The sequence below is a fragment of the Zosterops lateralis genome, assembly GCF_965231275.1.
Source record: "Zosterops lateralis genome assembly, chromosome: 24".
Taxonomy (NCBI): domain Eukaryota; kingdom Metazoa; phylum Chordata; class Aves; order Passeriformes; family Zosteropidae; genus Zosterops; species Zosterops lateralis.
This window is the reverse complement of record NC_139784.1, coordinates 7089302-7115098: the sequence shown is the minus strand read 5'-3', so window position 1 is coordinate 7115098 and position 25797 is coordinate 7089302. Positions and strand designations below refer to the sequence as shown.

General features: G+C 43.8%; 1 protein-coding gene across 4 annotated transcripts; it reads right to left on the bottom strand.

The window, feature by feature from the left end:
- Window positions 1-1167: 1167 nt before the first annotated feature.
- Window positions 1168-25797, bottom strand: CDC27 (cell division cycle 27). Of its 4 annotated transcripts, none has more exons than XM_083877625.1 (19): window positions 25703-25797; window positions 20483-20558; window positions 17016-17163; window positions 15917-16042; window positions 14890-14987; window positions 14222-14376; window positions 13883-14097; window positions 13306-13420; window positions 11238-11371; window positions 11009-11108; window positions 10600-10807; window positions 9695-9867; window positions 8330-8482; window positions 6895-7103; window positions 6015-6132; window positions 5653-5781; window positions 4869-4943; window positions 3777-3957; window positions 1168-2497 (listed from the first exon to the last, which is right to left on the bottom strand). In XM_083877625.1, the coding sequence occupies exons 1-19, from the start codon at window positions 25727-25729 to the stop codon at window positions 2415-2417; spliced, it is 2523 nt and encodes an 840-aa protein (XP_083733751.1). In that variant the 5' UTR covers window positions 25730-25797; the 3' UTR covers window positions 1168-2414. The 4 variants fall into 4 exon arrangements, with proteins under 4 accessions (XP_083733751.1, XP_083733752.1, XP_083733753.1 ...); XM_083877626.1 differs by having other exon boundaries at window positions 9695-9864; XM_083877627.1 differs by having other exon boundaries at window positions 11238-11353.

Genomic DNA, 25797 nt, shown 5'->3' with positions numbered 1-25797 from the left:
TTCCCTAATTCTCTTCAGTGAACACTTGCTTCACCTGCCTGCCAGTGCCTCCCTGCTCAGCCTCTTCCTCTCTGTCCCTCCTCAAAGAGCCAAATTTTACTCTAAAAACAAACTAATGTTGTGTTTTTCCTTAGAACGTAATAACAGCACCATGGGCTAAATGTGACCCTGGATTCTTGGGGAAAAAAACAAAATACCTTTAAGGTAGGATGAACATATAAAACCAGGAATGCTTTCACCTATTAAATATCCCAAACAGCACAAACAGCTCCAATTCAGCTGGAATGATCAAGGGATTTCTCCAAGGGGTTGCAAGTTTTACTGTGGTTTTCAGGGAACAAAGAGAAAGGAAAAAAAGTCCCTGCAATCCCTGGATCTCTGGTCCCCACATGAACATTTGTTATGGGAAAGTGAATAGCACCTGCTTCCTCCTGCTCTTTGTCTAGAAAAATGCTGGGAACACAAAGGAAGCCAATTAACAGGGTAATAATAATAATTAGTGGCATTCCAGCAGTGCTGCCTGCAGACCTGAGCAGGGGGGGCTGCTCAGGCTCCTCCAGGGAGGGACGTGCCACAGGCTGGAGCTGGAAAACCTCAGCAGGACAGACACAGGAATGTCAGAGCTCTGCCCCGGGAGCAGCTCCAGGGAGCCCTGAGCCCTGTGTCCTGCCCAGGGAAGGGTCCCCAGGAAGGGGAATCACCCCAGAGCCCCCTGAAGGATCCTCAGTCCAGCCCAGACCTGCCCTGATCAATCCTCAGCCTTCCAGGCCCAGGTGATCAAAGTGCAAGGCAGAGGCACAAAGCTCATTTAACCTCTTTTAATTCTTCAGATTTTAGAGGGTTTTTTCCCACCCTGTGAGGGGAATTGAAGCCTGTTTTACTGCCCATCCTCCTACTTAAAAAAAAAAAAAAAAAACCCCACCAGACCACAGAGATCTGTTTTTGTTCAGAACTTGAGGGTGATTTTTCAAAGGACAAAAGTGTCCATGTGGCTCTTTGACCAGAGTGAAGCTGGGACAGAAGAGGTGCCAAGTGGACAAAGACAGAATTCAAAAGAAATTGAAGTGTAAAGGAAATTAAGAGACACCTAAAAACCAACAGATTAAAAAAAAAAAGACAAAAAAAAAAACCATTAAGACTGATCACAACAAATACGTTGCTATGAAATTTGTATCATTCCCAATTTATTAGGCATAAATTGCTCTTTAAAACTGCTTGTATCATACACTTTCTTTATCATCACTGCACAAAGGGCACCAGTTGCTGCTGCAGAATGCTACAGAGAGCAGTTTGGACTCACTAACGTGGCACAGCTTTCTCCTCTCAGAAACAGACCCTGGAGGAAAGGAAAGTGTTCCTAGAATGGAAAACTGAAAGAACAGCTTAAAAAAATAAGGAAAAAGACAGAAAAAAAGACATTTCTGCATCCTGCTTGGACCACGCTTTACAAAATAGTTTTCAAAGTGATACCAGACCTAAGGAGATGCTGATCTGAGACAATTATTTGATGCATTTGACCAAGGTTCTGATTGTATTAAGGCTTCCAATCTTCCCACTCTCACAGGATCGAGGGTTTGATGTTTCACATTACACTTGTATCTACGTTTCTCTCTTGATTTTTCCCTTTATTAATTTTTTTATTCTTCAAAGGGGAAGAAAAAGTCAAGGGCTGCATGAAAAAAAAAACCGAAGCAAGGTGGTGCTGACAGAAATACAAAGTAAACACTGACCTTTCCAAAAGCGGGTGAATAAATTAACTCATGGTTAGAACACGAAAGCATTTGATGAAAAGCTCTGATCCTGCAGTGGGATTCTCCTGCAGTTGCACTCTGGGCAGGGACAGGGCTGCTCCACAGGGCCTGACACACGCCCAGTCCTGGCTGCTCACTGGAGACGCTGCAGCTTTAAGGTCATTGACACTCCCTGGCATTTAAGTTACACTACAATATGCAAAAGTCTTGAACAGCCTGTTTGTCAACGCTGTCCTTGGAGAACTTGGAAATGAGGTTCAGCACTCTGCTTACCAAGAAAGACCCAAACTAAGACACATTTCTGGAAAAAGAACAAGACACCTCGTCATTAGTACTATCCCCACATCTACTGGGTTTCCATACTGCAAGTCTGTCTTCCATGATATTTTTTTTTTTTTTCCCAGCAAGGGGGAGTCCAAAACCAGCATTTTCTCCTCAGTCACTGCCATAAGTGTGTAAAAGAGCCAACTTTAGTCAGACTCAGCAGCAGCTGGATATTGCAGTGCCATGAACTCTGCTGAGCTCAGGTCTGAGGTGCACTCGTGGTGAGAGTGGAGAACGACAGTGCTGGCTCAGAGATGTAGAACCCAGGATGCCAAGGAAGGGGAGAACACCACAGTACCAGTCACACACACTCAAGCTCAGACACTTGGCTCTTGGAGGTTAAAATTCATCGCTTTCCACGGCGTGGAGCTGCGTGTCGTCCGCGTCCGTCATGCTGCTCTCCTGGGACTCGTCTGTGCCCACTGCAGAGGGAGAGAGTCCTGGGGGTCACGGGGTGATTTCCCACTGCAAAACTTCCCCCAGCACCCAGCCCAGCAAAGGCAGGGCAGCCAAAGCATTTAAAAACAAAATAAATTCTGTTTTCCCTCCAAATTACCTTAAATTACTTTAATTTGTCCCATGAATGAGAGGCTCATTCAGCTGTGGAATTCTTCCACACTTTCTCTGCACAGCCAGGGAAGCTGAACTGTGACACAGGCCAACATTTAATTTGTTTATGCTTATTGGACAGAGTAAGCTGTTGGGTTTTTTCCTTTTTCAATTTTTTTTTTCTTGTTTGATTGGTGTTTGGGGTTTTTTTTCCTGCACTGCTCAGGTGTTGCTCAGCAGTTCCAGTCTCTGTCTCCATCTCCTGGTCAGAACGGGCTCAGCCCAGGGAACCAGGGCTTGAAATTACCCCAATTACAACAGCAGGGAGAAAAAAAGCTCTGGATACTTCCAGAAGTGCAGTGCAAGGTAAAGTTCCCCTATTAAAAATCACACAGCACCAATAAGAACCAATGTGATTTACAGCTGTCACTTTTCCCTGTTTTTCAATTGAGAACCTGGAATTGCAGGACACAGCTTTTGTCTATTAGTAAGAATCCAAATTGCTGTATTTCCTTCTTTGCAGGAAGAGAATTAAATTGCTTATTGGCATTTATTTTCTATCTCCATTTCAGCCTGCAGATAGGTCAGTATTTATGACTGCCCACACTTTATGGAATTGAAGTTCATAATCAAAAGCTGAGAGAAGAAAAACCTGGGCTGTTCCTTTTTGTGAATTACTCCCCACAGTGTTTTATTCTCTCTTGATCCAAACCAAACTGCTCCCATAACCTCCATCAAAAGCCACCTTTTTATGTCCAGCACACCAAGTACCTTGATCCAACACTCAGTTTAACTTCTGAAAAAGCATCTACAGACAAACTTCAGAGTAAATGAATGGCAACTGAAGTTTATCTGCTGCTTTATGATGGAATACTGGCAGCCCTGGGAATGTCCTGCTCTCCTGGGATACTCTTAAAGCCCCCCATGACCTGTATAAATTTAGAGTTACCACAATCTCTGTCCTACTGCATCTAAAGGAATCTCACAACCCTTCAGGGCCAACGTTCTCTGTAAGGAAAATTAACGAATTCTGAGTGAAGAGCCTCCAGAGTTCTCACTCACTGGGCAGAAACGTTTCTCTGATTAAACCTGGCACTCTCCCCACAGCTGAGGGGCCCGAGGGGCTGGGCTGGGCCAGGCTGGAGCACAGACCTGACTCGTAGGGGTAACATTCACTGATCTGCTCCTCGCGGGTGATGGGCTCCTCGTCGTCGGGCAGGTAACGCTTGTCAATGGCCTCCTTGATCTGGTTGTTGGCTCCTTTGGGATCCAGGTCCATTGCCCAGGAGAAATTCATTAGGGCCAGATGGGTCTGACCCAGCTTTTTATAAACCTAGCAAGAAAACAGTAGAAAAGGCTCTGTTTGCATGAAGCTGCTGCTTGGGCAATGAATCTTCCAAGCCACAGTTTAAAGATGTTTTGTGGAAAGTAACAGAGGGTGGATATGAAAAATTTATTATGTGAGCCTTGAGGGAAATAAATATGTTTAGAAAGAGCAAGTGTTTCTATTTAAAAAAATAATAAAAATAATTAAACTAGCAGCTAAGATTCTTTATCATTAAGGGTAAATGAAGAAGTTATTTATCTGTGTTGAGCATTTAAACAGCGAAATTAAAATACTTCAGTTTGTCAAGACATGGCCACTCTCATGGTCAGTTCAGAGGTCCAGCTACTCCTGGACAAATACCAGTGAACACAATTCAGCACAAATCCTTTTACCTCTCTCCAGTTTAAACAAAATAAAGAGATGTTGCTGATGGAGAGTTCTCCAGCACTGTGGCAGAGGGAAGTTTGTCCTGGTGCTTGCAACGACCAGACACCCCCCAGCAGAAAGTTGCAGGAGTTATTTAAAGCTCCTCAGCACAGGAGCTGGTGGGAAGGAGGATTTCTGTCACCAGATCACTTCTCTGGCATTTCACACAAGAAAGGTTGGAATGTCGCTGCTTCTTATTCTGTATTTGACACAATTCATGAGAATGTGATTCAATATTTTAATAGTTACATGTGCAAATAACCAGCTCTGCTGACTGAGGGATGGACTATCATCTCCAGCTCTCTTTAACTGCCCTTTGCATTTAAAAGCTGGCACGTAATACAGCTGTGAGCACTAAGCCTCATTTAAAGTTTTGAGAATTTTTACAATACTCTTCCAAGTGCAGCATCTTAGTGACAGGCATCAAATTTTCTCATTAACCAGCAGAGGAAACCAAAAAAACCTTATGATCACAGTGAAGTTTTACCTACCTTTCCTATTAAAAAGTAAACAAGAGACTCTTTGGGAACAATCTGTTTCAGTTCTTCAAGTTCTTGTAAAGCCGACTGAAAGGGTGGAAAGAGTGTTTAAATTAGGCATTTGAAACCAAACACTTTTAGTGAAATTCTACTTTACTTTTAAACTAGTTCTTGATGCTGGAGCTGTTTACTCTGCTGTGACAGTCACCTGGCTTCATTAAGAAATTCAACTGGAAAATATTTAGTCTGCAGTTAGAAATAAAATAAGGTTTTAAGTAAAGTTTTCCCTTTCACTGTGCACACACGTTTCTGAGGCAAGTTCCAAAACAGACTTGGCTTGTCCTCTGGAGCCAAAAAATACTGGCCAGAGGAAAAGTAGCTGCATAAACACTGTGGGAAGATCTTCTCTTATTCTAAACAAGGTTCAGGTCAGCCCGAAACTGCTTCACTTCTGACTTTTCACTCCACAACACAACCTTGGAAACAGCTGGTTCTTGTTGCTGTAATTGGATATGGGGCAGTTGGCTGAGGTTTTTTAGTAATTTAGTATAAACTCATGATAGTGGGTCAGACTAGAGTAATAATGTAAAACGCAACACCTGTTGGCCCCAGGTTTTGCTACAATCAAAACATTTAACACAGCACTGTGGTGAGGGTGGCACTTGCTAAAGGAAATGTTCCCCATGTCCCAGGCTCTTCCTGCAAGCCCTGGTGCTCCCTGTAAACATTCAGCTCCCAAGGCATCCCCATTCCCAGCTCCAGGAATTTCAAGGCTGCCACGAGCACCGAGACTGACCTTGTACTTCTCATTTGCAAATAACACCGAGGCTCTGTGGAATTTGCATAGTGGGTTCTTGGGGTCGATGTTGATCGCTTTGTTCAAAGTGTCCAAAGCCTTCTCGGATTTTTTCAGTGCATGTTGGACCTGGAAAACACAAAGAAGAGAGAACAATTCCAAAAGGGGAAAAATAACAGTTCATCTGCTGGGCAAGGACAAACTCTTTGGACCATGTTTAGTTACAATCTGCTCCTTTAGAAAAGTTATTTGTCCAGTTCCAGATCAAGTCTGAACAAGCTTCCCCACAGGAAGAAAAATCCTCCTCACCTCCTCCCCACCCCAAACCCTTCTCCCCACCCACGTTAATGCCATGTACTTACTACTCCAATGTGACACAGCAGGACTGAGCTCTGGGGGTTGATATCAAGTGCTTTCTGGAAATGCATTTCTGCCAGGCTGAACTTCTCCTGTTTGTAATAAATCATTCCCAACCCGTACCTGCAGCAGACAAACAATTCTGGTAAGTAGCACTGGATTTTAACCAAATTAGTTTCTGTCAGTGAAGGTGACGTGGCAGGGATGGTTTGTGGCCTTGCCAACCCCACTTAGGGTGGGAAGGGATTTCTTGGGGGGAAAAAACTGTCTAAAATTCTCTTTTCTTTATCCTTTGGGTAGCTGAAGAACTGATGTGTGATACACAGGAAGAGCTAAATAAAAAGCACACAGAAGTTATTAACGCTAAGTGACTCACAGATCTAACTTTTACTGTTCTATGTATTAAAAAGCTGTAAGAAACTAAGTGTGTTCTAAGGTATGAAGAGGCTGAGATCTCATCTCTCCAATTGCAGCTGAAGAAGCAAAATGCACAAAGAATTCTGCCCAGCAGAACAAAACAGCTGGGGTAACACAGCCTAAATAATCTGTGAAAACTAAACAAAAATTCCAATTTTTTTGCCTTCCTTGTGAAAGCAGCCCCCTCATCTTCTGCAGGGATGGCTTTGCTCTCTTCCAGGAGGGAAGAGTGGCAGGGTGATGGTGGCTGGGAGTGTCCCTGGCCAGGCTGGATGGGGCTTGGAGCACCCTGGGGTGGTGGGAGGTGTCCCTGCCATGGCAAGGCTGGCACTGGATGGGCTTTGAGATCCCTTCCCACCCACCCCAGGCTGTGACTCCACGGAATTCCAGCAGTGGCAGCATCCAGGAGATGTTCCTGCAGAAGGAATTCCGCCCCCGGGGAGGAGCAGGGGACAAAGCCAAACTCACCAGGCGTTGTAGTGCCGGGGGTTGACCCTGATGGCGTTTCTGAAACAGGCCAAGGCTTTGTCCAGCTCCTCTGTCAGCACAAACTCGTGGCCCAGCAGGGTGTAGGCATAGGCATAGTTTGGATCCACCTGGATGGCCCTCTGGAAGAACTTGATGGCAATGTCGTGCTCCCTTTGCAAGCTGAAGCAGTTTCCTGCGGCACACCAGGCCTGGAACAGGAGCAGAACCTTTTTTACAACTCTGAGTGACTAAGTTTGAGCTGAACACGTTTATCTATGCTGCTTTAAGTCATTATAAATAACTCACTCCTAGATTTAAAAAGTAAAAACGGGAATAAATCAACGGTCAGTTCAGGTTCATTCCTGTGAGGCAAGCAGGGCTAAACACACCTTCTAAAATAAATAAATAAGCAAACTGAAATACAGAAATGGAGAATCCATGGACACTCAACAAATCTGTGCCAATTAGATCTTTGATGACTAATGACTAAAGCTTTTGAAGCTGCTGAAAAAGCCAGAAATAAAATATATTTGATATTTAAGAATAACAAAGGGGGAGATGGTACTTTATTTCTTCAGCTCCCTCAAAGTGACAAATCTGCAGAGGAAGAATTTCAGCAACAACCTCCTCTTTCCCTGCTGCTCAGCACCATCCAGACTATAAATACCACAGCCAGGGGTCCCTCACTTCCCAAAATTTTTTAGCATCACTGCCAAAGCACGTAATTATTTTCCACTCTTGGATTAGGATCTGCATTTCCCTCTATCCTGACTAATCCTACTACAACCACCAACTGCTTCACTGGGTTTGAGTTTTCCTCTCTTAGGCAAACTAACAGGACAATGTGAATTGGATTTCCTCCTCCATCAAAAATATTTCCAATTCTTAAGAGCACATTTAACAACTCACATCTTTTATTTTCACTGTGACACTCATTGAGAGATTTCTGGGTTTTGGCACATTGTGACTATATTACACACCCCCTGCAGTTTAATGGACTTTGGTATAAAAATGTGCAACATCATGTCTGCAAATAAAGTCTAGAACAAATATTTTAAGTGCCAGTGAATTAACTACAGCAATTAAAAAGTACAGGAAAAAGATACTCCTTATCTCTGCACAGTGACAGCAGCAGGAGTGACTGACTAACCCATGATCTTCCTAGTTGAACGGTGCCAAGGCAAATTTAAATACCCATTAACAGATAAAAGGTTCCAACCTGTTCCACATAAGCTGATATTCAAATTTTAAGGAGCCATTTCAGGCATCAGCAGTTCAACCGAAAACCCTGACACCTCCCTCTCCAGTTCTGCCATGCTCAGGTGTGTTCCCACTGGAGAGTTCCCTGGACTGGAGCTCAAAGCTCTGTTCTCAATCACTGATTTTACCACACACAGCTCCCCCACTTCTCATTCAAGCCCACAGCATTTTATACCTCTGGTGAGTTTTTATCCATGTCTGTCAAATCCTTAGAAAGGACTGAAAGGGCAACATCTTTCTGCAGATGCCAGAGGGTGGTTGAATAGATTTCCATGCCTTCCACTCTGTAGTTTTCAATCCTCCTCACTTCTGAAAATATTCTCTCAGCCTGAGAACAGAAATAAAACTTAAAATAAGATTCCACCCACCAAGGCAGAGAGCACAGAGGCCAAGGTCCAAGGCCTCATGTCCAGCCTGAGCATCCTCTTTGCTTTTTAAGTGTTCTACACAGAGCTGCAAGTCCTGGAACTTTCCTTTCAAGGGAAGGAAGTGACTGTATCCCAGGATATTTTTGCCAGCAGGAATGCAGCCAGCTCTCCCTCCTGCTGACTCAGCTGCATTCCTGTTTCTATCCATGCTCCAGCGAGGCAAAAAACATCATCCACAAAATCAGAAATAGTGCAGCAGACTCTTATGGGCCAGTTATGACTGTTAACCATCCCAGTGAAGAGTGACAGGATAAGAGGTGATGGTTTTGCACTGCCAGAGGACAGGGTTGGATGGGATTTTGGGCAGGAATTGTTCCCTGGGAGGTGGGGAGGCCCTGGCACAGCTGTGGCTGCCCCTGGATCCCTGGAGGTGCCCAAGGCCAGGTTGGACACTGGGTTTGGAGCAGCCTGGGACAGTGGGAGGTGTCCCTGCCATGGCAGGGGTGGGAATGGATGAACTTTGAGGTCTCTTTCAACCCAAACCACCTTGGAATTCTGTGATTAAAATCTGTCCCCTCACCTTTCTCAATAATCTATGAAAGCACCAGCATGTTCCACCTCAAAACAGACTGTGCACAGCTCAAATCCTCCCTCCTCTTTGTCTCCTGCACACGTTCTGCCAAGGAGTGTTTTAAAACTTAACAAATGGGCACATCAGCTGTCAGGACAGCAGTGCCAAGGAGAGGTGAGCTGTGGGATTACCCTGAACTGCTCACTTCTGATTCTGGAGCAGTTTGGCATCACCTCAGCTATGCCAAAGCTTCGTTTGTGAGGCTGGAAAGGAAACTGGGTCACTGATGTGATCGGAATTAACTAGAATGGAGAGAAGTTTTTTTGGTTTAGAGCTTAAAATTGAGTGATTTATTCTAAAATAGTGCAGTGCCAACAATTCCATCAGCACAGCAGGAGGTGGAGACAGGACACACAAGGAGGAGACCCCAACAGTTGGAAATAACATTAAGAAAAAAATTTTAGGAAAGCTGAATGATAAAGCTCAACTGAAGCAGATTCGAGATCTAAATCCATTCCACAGATTTTACAGGAGATCTGCAGGTTTTGTGTAAAACTGCCAAAGCAAAGTGAGAAGAGGAAGGCCCAGCCCCAGCTCTTACCTGCATGTATTCTGCCAGCTCAAAGTAAGCTCTCCCAATTTGGCACAGCACCCAGCCCGTGTTGTAGTGGTGGGATGGCAAATGGCTCAGGATATTGATGGCTTCTTTGCAGTTGTACGAGCACAAGGCCAAATAACCTTTCCCCATGTCCCGGAGAAGGCTCATCAAACCTTCTAGGAGAAAAACACAATAAATAAAAGTGGGGGAAAACAAAACGAAACAAAAAAAGAAAAAAAAAAAAAAAGACAGCTGAGACTTATTTACTTGGAAGTGCTAATCCCAAAAGCTCTCCCTTGTGCACTACTCCTGAATTTGCCTATGAAAAGCTTTCAGGAGTTTCCAAACAAGGTTTATACACTCTTAACATTATACACTTAATTAACATGAGCATGATATTCTGAATATCAGCCTATGTAGGGGAAACTGAAAATAATGAGTCCTTAAACTCTGGGGCTCAGGGAGAGTGGAGTTCTGCATTTCCAGCAGCTATTCAAACATTTCTCTGGGTCTGAGCAGTTTCCACAAGCCTGGTAGCCATGGAAACATTACTGAGCCAAAAGAGGGGAATTCAGCATTTTTGCTTAGGATTTTCTGACAATCTGAATTAAAGACTTGTTTTTAAACAAATGGGAAATATCGAGGGAGAAGAGAGCACATAAAGCCATGTTGAGGGGAGATGGTTGGGTTATGAGTAACTCCTTTAATCAGTTTCCAAGGGTAATAATACCATCATAAATTATATACTAATTTTTTTTAAGTTAACAAGAAGATGTATTAAATCAGTTATTATCACTATATAAAAGTGAGAGCTAAATGGAATGGGAAAGAAGCAAATATTAAAGCAACACCAAAATGAAGATATATCAGATTTTACTCTACTACAGCCCCACAATGCTCAAACAGACCTGCTGCTGCCTTCTGTAGAGTGAAAGCCTGGATTTGTGGTGCAACAGTGGAAATTTTCCCTTCTGAAATGATGGAAGAGTCCAGTTTGGTGATTTCCAAACTGTCATTTAAGTTTGGTTGAGTTATTCCTCCCTTATTCGTTTTACTTTTTGTTTTCCTGTTCGGAATCTTAGGCGGAAACTTCATTTTTAATTTTTTGCTATTTTCCTGCAAACGAGAAAAGTAAGAGTTACATATAAAAGAGTCTTTTAAATTCAGAAATCTAAACTTGAGAGTGAACTGTGTAAAATTACGTGTAACAACAACGCCCAGCCATGCCCTGCTCACTGCAGAAGCTGCTAAAACTGCTATGAAAACGTGGAAATTTTAACATTTGGTGCAGTGGCACGGGTAAGAAAGGTTTGGTACCTTGGTTGTGGAACTATCACTGGTAAACAGGCGAGAGCTTCGTCGAGGCAGCGCGTTGGGTGGAGCAGCAATGGTTGGGCTCAATACCTGAGGAGTTGTACTGAAAACAGACATTTAAAAATTGGAAAGTAAGTTTCTTTGCTCCACTTTTAATAGTAATAACTCTTAGCTTTGTTTTGAACAAAAACACTCCAGTACTTGTGATTTTTTTTTTTTTTTTTTTTTTTACCTTGTCTGTGGACCAGAGCTCTGTGTTTGTGCAACAAGAATTGGAGTGACTTCCCGGCTATTCCCGCTCTGGGAGAAGACAGATTTTGTTCCAGCCTGGCTGATCCTGCTGACAGCCTGCACGACACAGAGTTTCTACAGGTTTGTTATTCTGTCACTCAGGAGTCTCCATCTCTGCTGCACCAAACCCACTCCACCCACCAAACGCTGCACAAGGAGAAACAGAATTATTTTAATAAAGGAGAGGGTTCCCCCACCCGAGGGGAAACCATCAAAAAGTGTTTCTTTCTCCTTCTACCTATTAATAACACCAAGACTACAAAGCTTAGGCACATTATCTGAAAATATAGAATCTCCATCTAGTGGCAAGAAACTATATGTTAAAGTGCTTGTATAAGAACAAAATGGAATTAAAAGACATCATATTTAAAGGCTTTTTCCTGCAGAAAGTTGGAAAAAAACCCACAACAAAATGGAAAGGAAAAGATTTTTGAATTATCCTATCACAACCCAATTCAGAAGCCATTCATGAACTGCACAGCACCTCAGCCTGTTTTCAGAACAGATCCTCCTCTTCCTATTTTTTTAAAAAAAGCTTGTAAAAGTTATCTTTCTGCCCACTCCAGGGACACCAACACTCAATTCAGTGATGGCTGTTTGGAAGAGACCCCAGAAAGGGACAAGTGCATCAACACCAGCACAAGCAATGCCAGTCTGTGCATTATCCAGCCTCTAAAACCCTGTCCCTCCCTTCCTTTCCCAGATCCTGTCACCAGAGGATGGTTCAGGTGGCCAGCAAGGAAACTTGCCCACTCACACAGGAAGCCTTTGGATTTATCCTAATGCTTCATTCACTTATGTAAGTGTTTCCCTGGAAACTGCCTCTGTTCAGCCACAGCTCCACCAAACCTTGTCTGACACAGAACTGGAGGAGCAAAGTGGGACTGGCACAGTCACTGTTTGCACTGGGCAAAGCACGAGGCAGAATTTAAATTGTTTATTAAAATGTATTAATTATTTGTGTCTTGGTAGTGGCACAGGGCCTGAGTGTGGAGCAGTGAAATCCACACCTCAGTGCTGTTGTGTCACACTGAGCAAAGCAAGAAAACACCAGCAAATCTGACTTGATTCCCCAAAGCTTTTCAGCTCTTGGATCTACACCTTACTGACTTTATTTCCATTTTCAGATCTGTGGAAATTTACCTTCCTCTATGTGCACAGTCCACTACAAGCCACTTTTCGAATGGTCCTGAGCAAGTTCAGGATGGGAATTGGATCAGGCAAACAAACCAACATTCCCAACTGACTGTTCCAGCACAGTTCCCAAAATTCCCTTTCAGAATGGCACAGCAGGGTGGGCATCAAGATTTGTCCAGAGCAAACCTGGCAACTCCAGTTCTCCTTTTTGAGGGATTCAACATTATTTCAAAATACTGCCCCCTATAAAACACCAACACTCCTCATGCAGCTTCTGGAATTACTAAAAATACAGGGAAAAATCCTCAGGTTTTTGTTTTTAGAAAGGAACAAATAGTTCTTCAACTGTCACCAACACTCCACCTCTCATTTATCACTATGGCAACTACAGCAGTTTCTTCCTGAGTAAAACAGGCAATTTTTAGTTTTCCCTACCCAAGACTTTGCTGAGTGAAACAGCACCATTCTCTGTCCTTCACTGACCAGCAGCAGGATTTTTTATTACTCTGATCTGTAAACTACAATTCAGTAACTCCTTGCAAGAGATCAGCAGCTTCAGCTCTCTTGAGGCTTCAAAAAATACATTAAATAAATAAAACACAAATTCCAAGTCCTCACAGTCCACCCTGCAAACTGAAAAGTTTGAATCTGCTGTTGTTTGGAAGTTTCAGTGTTTGTACAACCCTCTGTGATGGGAGGTGGACAGAACACAGATTTTCCCTAGGTTAGTCCAGCAACTCCAGGCTGGGCATCTAGGGGGATGAAAAAACCAGCTCACATGGTTTTTTTCCCCTGTAATTTGGATTCTTCTTTAAAGTGCACTGCCATGGCCAGCTCTCAGAAGAGCAGCTGAGCCCCAGAAGGGAAGGTACCTTCTTTGAAGGTGCTCCGGTGGATGGCACGTCGATGACGGAGGAGGAGTTGGTGTAGTTCTGTAAATAGGATCCATCCCCAGGGCTCGGGGTTTCTAGTGGCAAAATTCCAAAGCTGAGAAAACAAACCAGAGAGGAAGGGTCAGTGTTAGACCTGGAGAGCTGGGCTGATGCAGAGGTTAAAACAGAGACCCAGAGTGTGGAATATGCTGAGCTGGAAGGGACCCACAGGATCATCAGGAGCTGCAGTTCAAGAAAAGCCCTTTACAGTTACAGAATCCTTTCATAATGAAGTTTATTCCAGAGCAGTAGCATATTCCTTCAGAGATTCTTCAAGTGAGAACATGGCAATAAAGCAATTATCTTGAATCAACAATTCCTCTCCAAATAACCAACTGTTTGTTTAAAAACCAGAAGGGATCAGTGCTAGGAGCAAGAGCAGCTCCTGAAGTTGTTTGGGTTTCCCTTGTACAGAATTGTTTACAAACTCCACCACCACGTGTGTCTGGGTGTGCTGTGCAGCTCCAAACCCCCCAAAACAGCAGCAGCTCAGCCCTGGGCACCCCAAAGGACTTACCTTGGAGTCAGTGGGCTCAAAGCTGCAGGTCCCCCCAGTAAACTCCGTCCAGTTTTTGGTTTGTTTTGAGCCTGTTTGGACAATATGGCAGTTCCTGACCCCAGAGGGACAGAATCTGAGGAAATCACAGCTGAGTCAATGTAAGACATGGAGGAATCCGAATTCAAGGAGGAATACTTGGAATTGGAGGATTCTAGGTTGATTCTGTTCAGCTCCTGAGGAATAAAAGGCAGCTCTTAGGTACTCAAGGTATAGTTTAACTAACATTTTTTTTTTTTTTTTTTAAGCTGGAAAAACAAAGTGCTTTTAGTAAATGATTTTACAATGAGCAAAACTCACAATTGTGTCCTGGGGTGTCTCCATGAGGACACTCTCGGGCTGTCTGTGGGATATGTTGTGATTGGACACCACCGTTGTGCAAGTGTTGGGCAGACAGCTGCTGAAGTTCTGTAAGGATGTTAATTTAAATGTTTGGTCAGGGTCTGGCTTTTCACCTGTAAGAGTGGAAGGAGATTTAACAGTTATTCCTGAGTCCATACACTGAATATTCAGTCTGAAGCAAGGACAGGGGACAAAGGATTTCTGAAGTGTTTTAAAACATTTCTTAGAATCATAGAACATTTGGGCTGGGTTGGAAGGGACCTTAAAGAACATCCCAGCCCTCTGCAATAAGTAGGGACACCCTTCACTAGACCAGGTCACTCTGAGACTTTGTACTAAAGCAGAAGTGTTCTTCCATCCTTCAGCTACAAAACCCTGGACAATCAACATTTTTAATAATTTTCATTTACTGTTTTTCCAAGCTATTCTCAGCAACAGTTTCTAAGTGTCTCCTAAATGTAGGCTGGAAAGCACATCTGGATTGTTACATCCAAAAATGTATAAATAATGAAGAAGGAAGAAAACAAGACACAAGTTTTAAACAGTGGCAAACTATTTTAAATTAATTTCTGCTCACGAGAATCTCCCCAAGGAATTACACGAGTGAAACAGTTCTGCAGACTCACCTATTTCACATAGTGATTCAAAAGGGGACCAGAGGAAAGGATTTAAACTAAGGCTCTTTTGGTAACATTCTGATCCTTTGGCAAGCCGGTCTGTCTTGCTGCAAAAAAGAATGAAACAGTTCACAGGGAAACCTCAGAACAGCACTTTTGTACAACAGAGTTTTCCAGAAGAGGAGTTGAAAAACAAAAACATGTTGGGAGGCATAGAAACATTCCTCATTTTTCCAAGCCTGAGAAATACTGAGTTCTTTTGAAGTTACTTGACATATTTAGACACAGTTGTCAAAAAAAGTTACATAAGCTCTAGAATAGCTTGAGAATGTTCATTTTTAGGAAGATGCAGCTCTTTGCAACAGCTTGTTTCTTTTTTGCTAACAGTAACCTGATTGCCAGCCTTCCAGCCATCTTAAGTATCTGTGGATAATATTTTTGCAAAGAAATCAGGGGCTAAACTGTTTGGGTATTAAGTATTTGGGTACAATGAATTTCAAAAATAATTGAGAATAGATAAAATAGAGAAGAATCCAAGAGCCCCACTAGTCCTATTCAATCATTCACATTTACTGAAACCTTTCTTGCATCTTGACAAAAATCAAAACACTTAAATTTGTCAAGTTATTCTGCCTGGCACCCTCAGAACTTTGATTTGAAGGTCAGAGCTAGACACGTATAACACAGATAATAAAAATCTAAATGGTAGAACTGAGAAACAAGCTGAGAGTTTTTTTCTTAGGGAAGAATCAGAGCAAATGCAAAGGGATATAAAAAAACTCAGACTCTTGGATTGCATTCTTATCCACCTGGGAAAGAGGAATTTGTGCTCTCAGTGTTTGGGTGAAAACTAAACCAGTCTTGCATTCCCAAATCAGATTTATTCCACAACTCTCCACCTGAATTTATTGTGCTCCAAAATGGAATAACCCAGAGAGGTCTCCTGTAATGACTGAGGATGTGTTTGGCTAAACCTGAGCTTGGGCAAGTAAAAGTCTTTCAAACTTTACAGGGCAAAATGAAAAAACAACTTTACCAGTAGACATGTCCCAGTAAGGAGAGTGTAAAGCATGCAGAGTCACCAAACTCCATAATAATGTCATCATGGCTTTTCTGTTTATTCAACACTCCACCAGACAAGATCTGCTCTCCTTCTGCAAGCCTTTTTAAAAAACAAGAGGTTTAAAGGGGTTACAAGGCTCACAGTACTGGCAGTCCAGTGTTTTCACCCTGCTGCAAACAAAAACAGAAATCCACTGTCAGTGTTCGCAGGTTTTAAACCACAAACCAGTTTCTGCAAATGAACATTAAATGGATGGATTCCTCTACAAGAGAGAGGGTCAGGACTCTGCAGTCAAACAGCTCTACTGGGAGGGAAAGAACCCAAAACAAACCCAAAAGCAGAGGCACAAAATACAGCATGACTTTTCCAAAAGTGACCAATCCTAGGATGAAGGACAGGAAAAATCTCCAAGACACTTGATCTTTGAAGGTGCTTTATCTAAGCTGAAACAGTGCTTAATTTGGCTTTGTTTCCCAGAGAAATACAATCTGCAAGGCCCCCCATGCACTGAGTTAAGAGCCAATGTCTGCCTATGGCAGAGATTTTGGATTTCAATGCCTTTCTTGCCAGAAGGGCTCAAAATGAGAACAAAGGCTCAATCTGCACTTCCTCCACCTGCAGGAGCAGCACCACTCACACAGAATGGGCCACTGGCTCTCAGGCTTCAAAATTACTTTACACAATTGCTGGGGTGGGAGGCATTTTTTCAAACAAACCACCTTTTCCTGCTACCACTTGAAATTTTACTTGTGGGTGTATGCTTCTCTCAGACCATCCCCACAAGAAAATAAGGCAGAGCTGTATAAATGAGCTGTATAAAAGAGATCTGCTGTCTTTCTACACAGCTTGGCAATTCCTGTCTAAGTTACTCAACAACTTTTAGAGTTTTTTTTTTGCAACATGGCTTAATGCTCTTAACATCTAAAAGCAAAATAAATTGACTTTATAATATTTTGTGCTGAAGGACCAATGAATTTCTAGTTCATACAAGATGACACCTTCCAAATCGAAATCCAAGCAAAAACATAAATCCATTTTGTAACCCTGGGCAGAAGGTGAAGGATTTACTCACTTGCTGAGGTCCACACAACATTTTGCAAGCAGGTATTTACACTGAGGGGTGGTGCAGCTGTGTCCCTTTAGGAGCCTGTAAGCTTTGTAGGCCTTTCCTGAGCGGTAGTAACACGTTGCCAGTAAAAACAGTGCTTCTTCTGAGTGTACTGGAAAACAGAACCATCAGTCGGATTTTAATCATTTCAGTGCGAAGAATTTGGGGCCAGGGAGTAAAGGTATGGACAAGATGGAAGAAAATAGGTGTTGGTATTAGAGATCCATTCCTAATCTATATGGAATCTAGAATCCTAATCTAGAATTCCTAATCTAGGAATCTAATGGATTTCTAATACCAGCTTCTAATTGGTATTAGAAATCCCTTCTTCTTTATCTGCTGGTGATTACCAAACTTCCTGTGCCATTTCCTTGGCTCTAGTCAGATAACTCTTAACATCCATCTGTAAGGGAACTTTGATCCTTCTGGCCACCCACCCTGGATAAGTGATGAGGCAGTTTGCAGTTACAACAGCAGCAAGGCAAGGGCAGAGCTGCTTCAACAACCTGCGGGCCACACCAAGACTGACTTGGCTCAGTGTCACCACAGCTGCCACCAGCACTGCACTGCTGGCAGGAGTGCACAAATAAGGCAGTTTTATCCCCAATTTCAAGCGGTCTTTTTCCATTTGCAATTTTACTTCTGGTCTTGCTTTAAAGCACTTGAGGCTTTACCTTCACATCCCTCAGTGGAGATTTTCTGATTTTAATGAGTATTGAAGTTGGTCAGTTACCAACATTGAGTCCTTTTTGCTGCCTACTCTCATTATTTCATTGGGAACGTGGCTTAAGAGCACCTTTCAGATGTTTTGGCTGCTTTATGTCGGGAACTAGCAACAGGGACGAGTTCTGCTACAACCTGGACAGGGTTTGGGGCAAGGTGGGACAGTGGGAGGTGTCCCTGCCCATGTTTGGGGTGGGACTGGATGGGCTTTGAGGTCCCTTCCATCCCAAACCACTCTGGGATTCTGTGACTCCATAAATCCTTTGCCCAAGCTGAGATCTCACAGGTTTCTAAGCTCTGGATGAAGTAGCCAAGCATCAGGAAAACTCATCTCTATCTAAACAGGAGGGATCAGGGCAGAAACTCTTCCTTATGGCAGAGACTGGAACTATTTGGATTTACTGTTTGCTTCCACATTCGCTTCCATTGCAATGAATTATGTGCCACACTGAGGATGTTCTGCTCAAAGAGCCTGACTTGGCATCCACGTTTGAGACTGAGCTCAGACCCACTTGTGATTAAAGGACAGAATTAACCCCTTTAATCCTTCCTGTAAAGTCGCAGCCTTTGTACATCCACGGTGGCTGAACCCACTCTCTGTACTGCCCCCAAATGTTACACTCAGATCACTCTCACACAGGGATATTTTAAATCAAAAGCTGTGTATGAACATGAGCAACTTCAAACTCCGAACAATTAATAAACCCATATTACCTTTATACTTTTTCAGAAGACATTATCCTGCAAATGGAATCCAGCATTAAATAAACAATTCTGCTGTTTGTTCACCCACCTATAGGGAAATCTTTAGAAAAATCAATATGAGCACTGTATTAAAACCTCTTTGGGAATCTGCCAAAATCCTTTGCATCACTGAAAACTGATTATTTTAAGTTTTTGTCATCACCTGGACAGTGACAATGGAAACAAAAGACCCAAACAGAGGACGTTTTATAAGCCTTATCCTAAAAAACATCAGAAAGCCTTCTTGAAAGTTCAAGTTAAATCAATTTTTATCCACTACTTTAACAGACTTTGAGAGATCTGGGAAACGACCAAGCCACAGACGGCCCATCAAGGACAGTAATTGCAGGTACACTTAAAAGAAGTTCTTCTCAGGGTAAAAATCACTGCTGCCAACGTGGAGCCAACAGTATTCAAGTTCTGCAGCTTCCACTCTGCAGAGTAACCACTTATTTTAACCAGGAGCCAGATGTTTTGTTAGCAGTTAATTGCTTGCACCAAGTGTCAGCATTCATGCTGCTTTCTCTCAGCACTGCTGGCCACTGAAAAAGGCTGTTTGAAGTATTCTTGCAGAGAATTATTCTCCAAAAGATGTGTCACTATCAAGTCAGGTATTTTTCTCTTGGCTGCTGCAAAAAAAAGTGGATTCTCTTTGTTCCTAAATCGTTGGCAATTACCTTCAACCTGCCATCTCCCTGCACCTCACAGCGTGTTGTGTTCAGGGGAGCTCTGTCATCCCTAAAATACTATTTTCTTCATGAACACCTGGATTATCAGGTTCCATAATATTCTACACAACAGTTCTCATTTCACCACCAGATCAAACGCCCCAGATTCCATTTGTAACCCTGACACAAGGAAGAAGAAGCCTTTATTTCTCAAAACTTAGGTTTGTGCTTCCATGGTTAACAACTGCATTGTGGGCATGGCAGGCAAAATATTTCATTACAAAACAAGAGCATGAAATAGCTTATACAATTTAATTCAAACTGTAAGCTCAAGTTGTTTAGCATGAGAAATGATATGATGATTGTATTTTAGCTTAAGGATTGGAGTGGTTTTTGTGTCAGTGGTTAGGGAACAATACCTTTTAAAATAAGAGAAGGAAAGCTGACCACCAGTAGCAAGGAGAAAGAAATACAGAAGAACAAAAAGCTTATCTGAGGTCAGGGAGAGGAGGTTAAAGAAATAAAAGGTACTAGAATACACACACAAAAAAAAAAACAACCCAAAAAAACCCCCAAAAAACCCCCAAAAAACCCAAAACAAAACAAACAAAACAAAAACAAACAAACAAACAACTAAAAAAAAACCTGTTTGAAAGACCCAGAGAAAGTACAGATTTGTGTTACTGCTGCCTCCTCACCACCCGAGACACCCCAGCCCTGAGAGCTTTACAGTGAAGTAACAATTAGCAGGGATTCAGCAGGAGATACCTGTTCCATATGTTCTGATTCTCACTGTCTCAATTTCAAAGTGCTTTTCTCTCACCATCACAAGACTCTCTTTGAGCCAATCAACAAATCTGAGCAGCATTATTAGCAAAGACAGCTCTCAATGTCAAGCCAATTTGTAGAATTTCCGAGCTGCACCTATCCTCAAGCGCCCTTGGAACACATGCAATGCTTGAGGGTTATTAAAACCCCCCAACATTCTCCCATTTGATACCATGAACCAGATCCCTGTAAACTGCACTTAAACACAAAAATCTGAGTTTAATTTTAAGGAGAATTTACCATAAAATAACATTTTTGCTGTTACACAATTTGATTTCTCCAACCTAATTGCGAGGCATTCCTCTGCCTTCCCCAAGCAGAAAGCTAAACTTCATTATCAGACACAGGAAGAAAAACGAAGCAGGAGAAGAGGTTCACAAATCTCAAATTAAAATTGAAATAATAATAATAATAATAATAATAATAATAATAATAAAAGCATCAGCTTTATAATTGCAAAGTACACACCTTCTGCATACAACCTTTCTGCGAGGAACACGGCATCGCGGTACGCGTAGTGGTTCAGTGCTTGCCAGATAGCAGCCTGCAAGGCAAGAAAAACCATCTCCATTTAGTGGGCAGCTGGGAAAATGCAAAAAAACTCCTTACCTCTTACTGTCAAAAGGCAAAGTTCAGCTCGGTTTTATAGAGCTGTAAAAAGAAAGGGGAGGATGAACGCTCCAGCCAAGTTGTGTTTGTTTCGGTTGTTATAAGGAGGGTTAAAAATCCCCCACCAAACTCTGCACTGAAGTCATGAATCAACCTTAGAGTTTTTCCCTAATCATCCAAACCCCTGAGAAATTACTGAGTTTTTGCCTGGTGCACAACCCAGCAGGAATTACTGCAATCTGCCACCAAACACCACCTTCAGTAAAGATAAAACTAAAATCCAACCCCAACTGGTGAGAGCATCCCATTAAAGCATCTCTCCAAGACGCCAAACCAAAACCCAACAGGCCCAGAAACATCTCGGTGCTCAGGATGGTCAAGGTGAGACTTGTGTTGATTAAACACCTCAGGATAAAAAGGATCTTCCCTGAAGAGGCAACAGTGTTCCCTTAAGGGTCGAGGTGAACAGGATCCTCTGCTTTTTGTGCAGCATTTTGTTGGGTTTTGGTCACCAACTGTGAAGCAGCACCCAAGGACAAGTGCAATGCAAATGAAATGGAAAACTTGTATTCTACAGCCACAGGTGAACACAACCTACTTCTGATTTTGCTCACACACTCGGCCAAATCCTGCTCCCAGGTACTGTTTTCTTTTCCCTGATCACCGTGTTTGGGTTTGTGACAACCAATATTTGTGCAGACCAGAAGGGTGACACAGCTCCAGGGGAATAAACACACACACAGGTGTGTGTACAACCTGCCCACCAGCAGAGCAGGTGTCATTCCCTTGCCCTGCTGTCACACCAGAGCTGTGCAGGGCTCAGCTAAGAGGGTCTCACACAAACTGATTGGCCAGCTTTATTCAGGTGGCATTAAAAGTTGTCTGTTAGCAGTAAAAGAAGGCTGGGATTTGAAGAATCATTTAAGATCCGTTCAGCCTTTCCTCCCCACCTACTCCAGGGGTGCTGTGGATGCTCATCAGTCTGTGCTCCAGGGCTGGGATCAGGACAGCAGCTCCTTCCCATCTGGCTCTTTGCTCCAGTTCCAAAACCCTCTTCCAGCAGCAGCAAGGAGACATTCTGCAGTAGTTTTGCTATTGCTGATCCCAAACAAGATCTGAACTTATGAATTCAAGGCACTGTGATCTAGAATTTTCTAATATTCATCAGTAATCAAAGACAAATAAAATTTGCTTCTAAAACCTGTGAGACACTCCAAAACTGAAAGAAATCTTCCACAGCAATACCACCCTACAGTGCTATTCCCAGCGGGAAAGGCAAGTGCCAATTTAATCTAAAAAAAAAAAAAATTAAAAAAAATTTCCAAACATCACAGAGTTACATGTACCATATGCTACTCCTTCCAACACAAACTTGACAAACACAGGGTGTGAAAACTGTGCAAGTTCTCTTCACGGGAAGCCCACACAGCCGTCATGAACAGCACACACCAGGGCTCCCAAGTACTACAGGAATATTATACACAAATCCCTACAGAGAATCTGTTTTCTCCCATCAGCAGATCCCAAGAATAACACTTAAGAAGCCAACAGGTGCTTTTAAGCACGTGTGGAAGTATTTGGATGTATTTGAAAGTGAATTCTCTTCGTTTGGTCATTAGAATACGAATACTACTGTTTATCTCTGGTTGTATTTCATATTTCAGATAAGTGACACCCAGAGCCTCCTGAAGTGATTCCTCCCTGCTGCCCCCAGGCTGAAGGTGGTTCTGTGCCCTGCAGACAAGAGCAGCACAAACAGGGAGATGGAAGGTCAGGGTTACAATATTTTAAGCCATCCCGAAGCCAGAGCAGCCCAAAGTCTCCCAAAGGCAGCTCTTCCTTCACCAAGTCACAAGTGACATTTAGATGAATCCAGCCAAGTTGTGGCAGGTTAGAAACCCTGTCTTTGCAGGGCTGGAGCTCAGCCAGCTTACAAAACAAAGGTGTGGGGGTGGGAGTGGGAAAATCAGGGCCATCTGACCGCCCAAACAAGAGCAGGCTGCCAGGAACGATCCTGCCAAAGGCTCAGAGGGGACACCGGGGATTTGGAGCTGTGTCACGGGCACTTTGTAAGAGTTACACTACACACTGGGCTCAAATAACAACCCTTGTGCAGCAGAGTCCCAGGGAAAGCAAGAAACGGGCTGGTAGAATTCCCATTCTGTGACAATTATCATTTTGCAGCCCAAATTGTGCCTCCTGCCCCAAGCTGACCCACAGCAGAGTCTGGATCCTCACACACAATCTCCCAAAAGAGCAGGAGCAGGAAAAGAAGGCAGCAGGGAATCAGCCATACCTATGCAGCAACAATTTTCCATGAGAACAGAGGTCTAAACCTTGACTGTGCCTTAAAAAAGAGGACAGGAAAGGTTCCTGTCCCACTGTTTATGACAGGAACATTAATCTCAATATTGCACATATTGAGATATTGCAATATTCTTGTTCTAGAAGAGGCACAATGCACGTACACAGCACTGGTGGTACACAACTGCTAAACCACACCAGAACAGTATTCTCAGAGCTGTGTCATGGGAAGAAGAAAAGTTGGAAGGGTTTCCACATTTTATTCAAGTGCGCTTGCAGAGAGGATGAACCTCCAGGTCCTAATCGCTCTTTTGAAAAATAATTAATTTGAAATGCAAAATGAACAGGGAATTCCAAAACTACCATTACACAGCCCTGCAGCGAGGCATCCTCAGAGATGAGAGCAGGAAAATAAAACCTGATTCAGACAGGTCCATCTTCCACCCAGAAAATCCTCTGCATTGTCCAAGTGTCACTTCACATCTAAACCAAAGAACTCTTAAGAGATGTTCTCTCCTGACAGCTATACAGCCTTGGAAATTATTTTTCCAAGCTGTTCAGCCTATATACTGCCATGCTAAGCAGATTCTGCCATCATTTCAGGGTGGGCAGGGAGAAGGAGAGCTCGTGCTGATTTCCCCAGTTACACAAACTCTGCCCCCTGAGCCAGCACACCTTGGTCCTGCAGCTCACAGCCAAGTTCAAGCACCATTCCAGTGAGTCACATCACCTTGAACGGCTGAATTCCAAGCAAAGTGCTCATTTTCTCCCCAAGATGTTTTTTCAGCAGTGTCTGGAAGGCATCCAGCCTGTTCCTCAGCACACGGGACACGGAGTTTTGTGCTGGAGCTGAAGGGTTTTAAATCGACCGTATCAGGAAGTGCAGCACGGGGCTGTAAACTCTGGCACTTTGTTCCACTTAAAAGAATTTCAGCAAAAAAAACCCTAACCAGTGGCCAGGATGCTTTCTGGGACGTGAATTTCATGTAATTAAAGCACAATACTTATAAGGCTACGTAGAAACAGGATTTCTGTTATTTATCTGCCTCGCTGTAACAAACAAGTAACATCACAGCTGTGAGGATGTGAGGAGGACATTTTTTTCCTGGAATGCTGGGCCCTGAAGACATCTGAAGGGCTGGGGGAAGAACAGACAAACAGACAGGAAAAATCTCTGCAATGACAAAAATGAGAACTTAGTGTCGACTTCCCCAATCATTTCATTTAAGAAAATTATAAAAACAGAGCTAAGTACATGGACTTCAGCTAAACTGGGAATTCAGAAACACAGTGGACTTTAGCCAGTCACAAATTCCTAAACATACCAGCACTCCTGTAAGCAAGAAACAGCAGTAAAACTGACATCAGCAGAACTACTGCTAAAGGAGTGACCTGCCATTTAAAAGCAGAATCTAAATAGATATATAGTCAATTTAAATATATATATATTTTCAACACAGCAAAGCCTCATCAAAACATCCAAGCTGGGGAGAGGTTAACAATGGAGAACAGCATCAGAGGGGTCTTTACCTTGCTGAAAGACCACAACAAGACCCCACACTATTTCTGCCAGGGGCTCTCAGAAGAGCAGACATTTCCACTTGGCCAGTCTAGTTTAGCCCAGCACCGGAAACGTTTTGTGTTGTTTCCTGTCAACTTCACTCATTCACACCGCGGTGCATTCCTGCTTCCTCCTCTATTGTCATCCCGTGTTTTCCTACAACATCCAACTGGTGCAAAACAGCCAGCCCGGCCCCACAGCTCACACCAGTGGCCTCTGCAGGGGGGACCAGGGGGCAAAGGCATTTCCAGCACTGCCCTGACCCTCCTTCTCACAGGGGACGAGGGGAGCAGGGGCACCAAGGACACAAATCCTGGTCTACGAGAATCCCCTCACTGCCAGCACCTTCCACAGACAGGATGGTTTTCCACAGGAGCCTTTCCTCCCCTTTCACCTTTTCGTTAGAAAGAAAAGAGCCAAGAATTGTCACTGTGTTCATTACAGAACACACAATCGTGTTCTAACGAGGCACTGCTGCCAGGAACCTCATACTGTAACTAGGAAAACAACAAAAAAAAAGCCCAAAACATCCTGCTAAAACGCTAAAAATATATTTTTAAAAAGAACGGGAACATGAATAAGACGACTGATTAACGAAGATCATGAATAGTTAAGAGAACGGGCACACAGGAACTGAGGAAAGAAAAAAAAGCAGCTCTCAACCCTGTGAATCACGACTTTTGGATGGGGAAAGGCTGAGCACAAGAACAGGAAACCCACCAGAGCGACTGCGGCGAGACTGAAACACGAGAGAAAAAACACGAAATTTACATTATTTTTTTCCCCACCAACCCGAAGGAACCAGCTCTTTGGGAAGGAGGAACGTCCTTCACTGGCACCACACGGAGGGAGCCGAGCACGCTGCGAGCATTTAAACACCACACGGCAGCAAAAGGCAGGAAAGGTGAGGGAAGTATCAACAGGTCTCCCGGGGGATCCCCCCGGCGGGGGGACCTTTCCCGGGGGCCGAATGGGCCGAGGAGCCGCGGGGAGCCCGGCACGGCCCGCAGGGCCCGGGGGGAACGGGGAGAGCCGGGCCGGGATGGGGACGGGAGGCTGGAAGGGGAAGCCTGGCGGGAGGGAGGAGGAGCTGGAGGTCCTGCGGGCCCACCGCCTGAGGGGCCAAAGGGAGAGAGGGACGGAGGCCCGGCCCCGGAGCGGCCTAACCCGGGCCGGGCCGGGCTCTGGGGCCTGAGCCGCCCGGGGGTCGGTACCTGGACGGGTTCCTGCAGCACCGTCATCCTGCTCTCCCCGGCCTCCGCCTCCCGGTCGCCGAGCCCGAGCGGGGCGGCCCCGGTCCCGGTGCCGG

Excerpts from the sequence above, each read along its gene's own strand:
- CDC27 (XM_083877625.1), bottom strand. The coding sequence starts at position 25,729 with ATGACGGTGCTGCAGGAACCCGTCCAG. Across the intron at positions 14,988-15,916 it reads TTACTGGGACATGTCTACTG|CAAGACAGACCGGCTTGCCA; the intron begins GTAAAGTTGTTT and ends TCTTTTTTGCAG. Across the intron at positions 11,109-11,237 it reads AGCTCTGGTCCACAGACAAG|TACAACTCCTCAGGTATTGA; the intron begins GTAAAAAAAAAA and ends GTCTGTTTTCAG.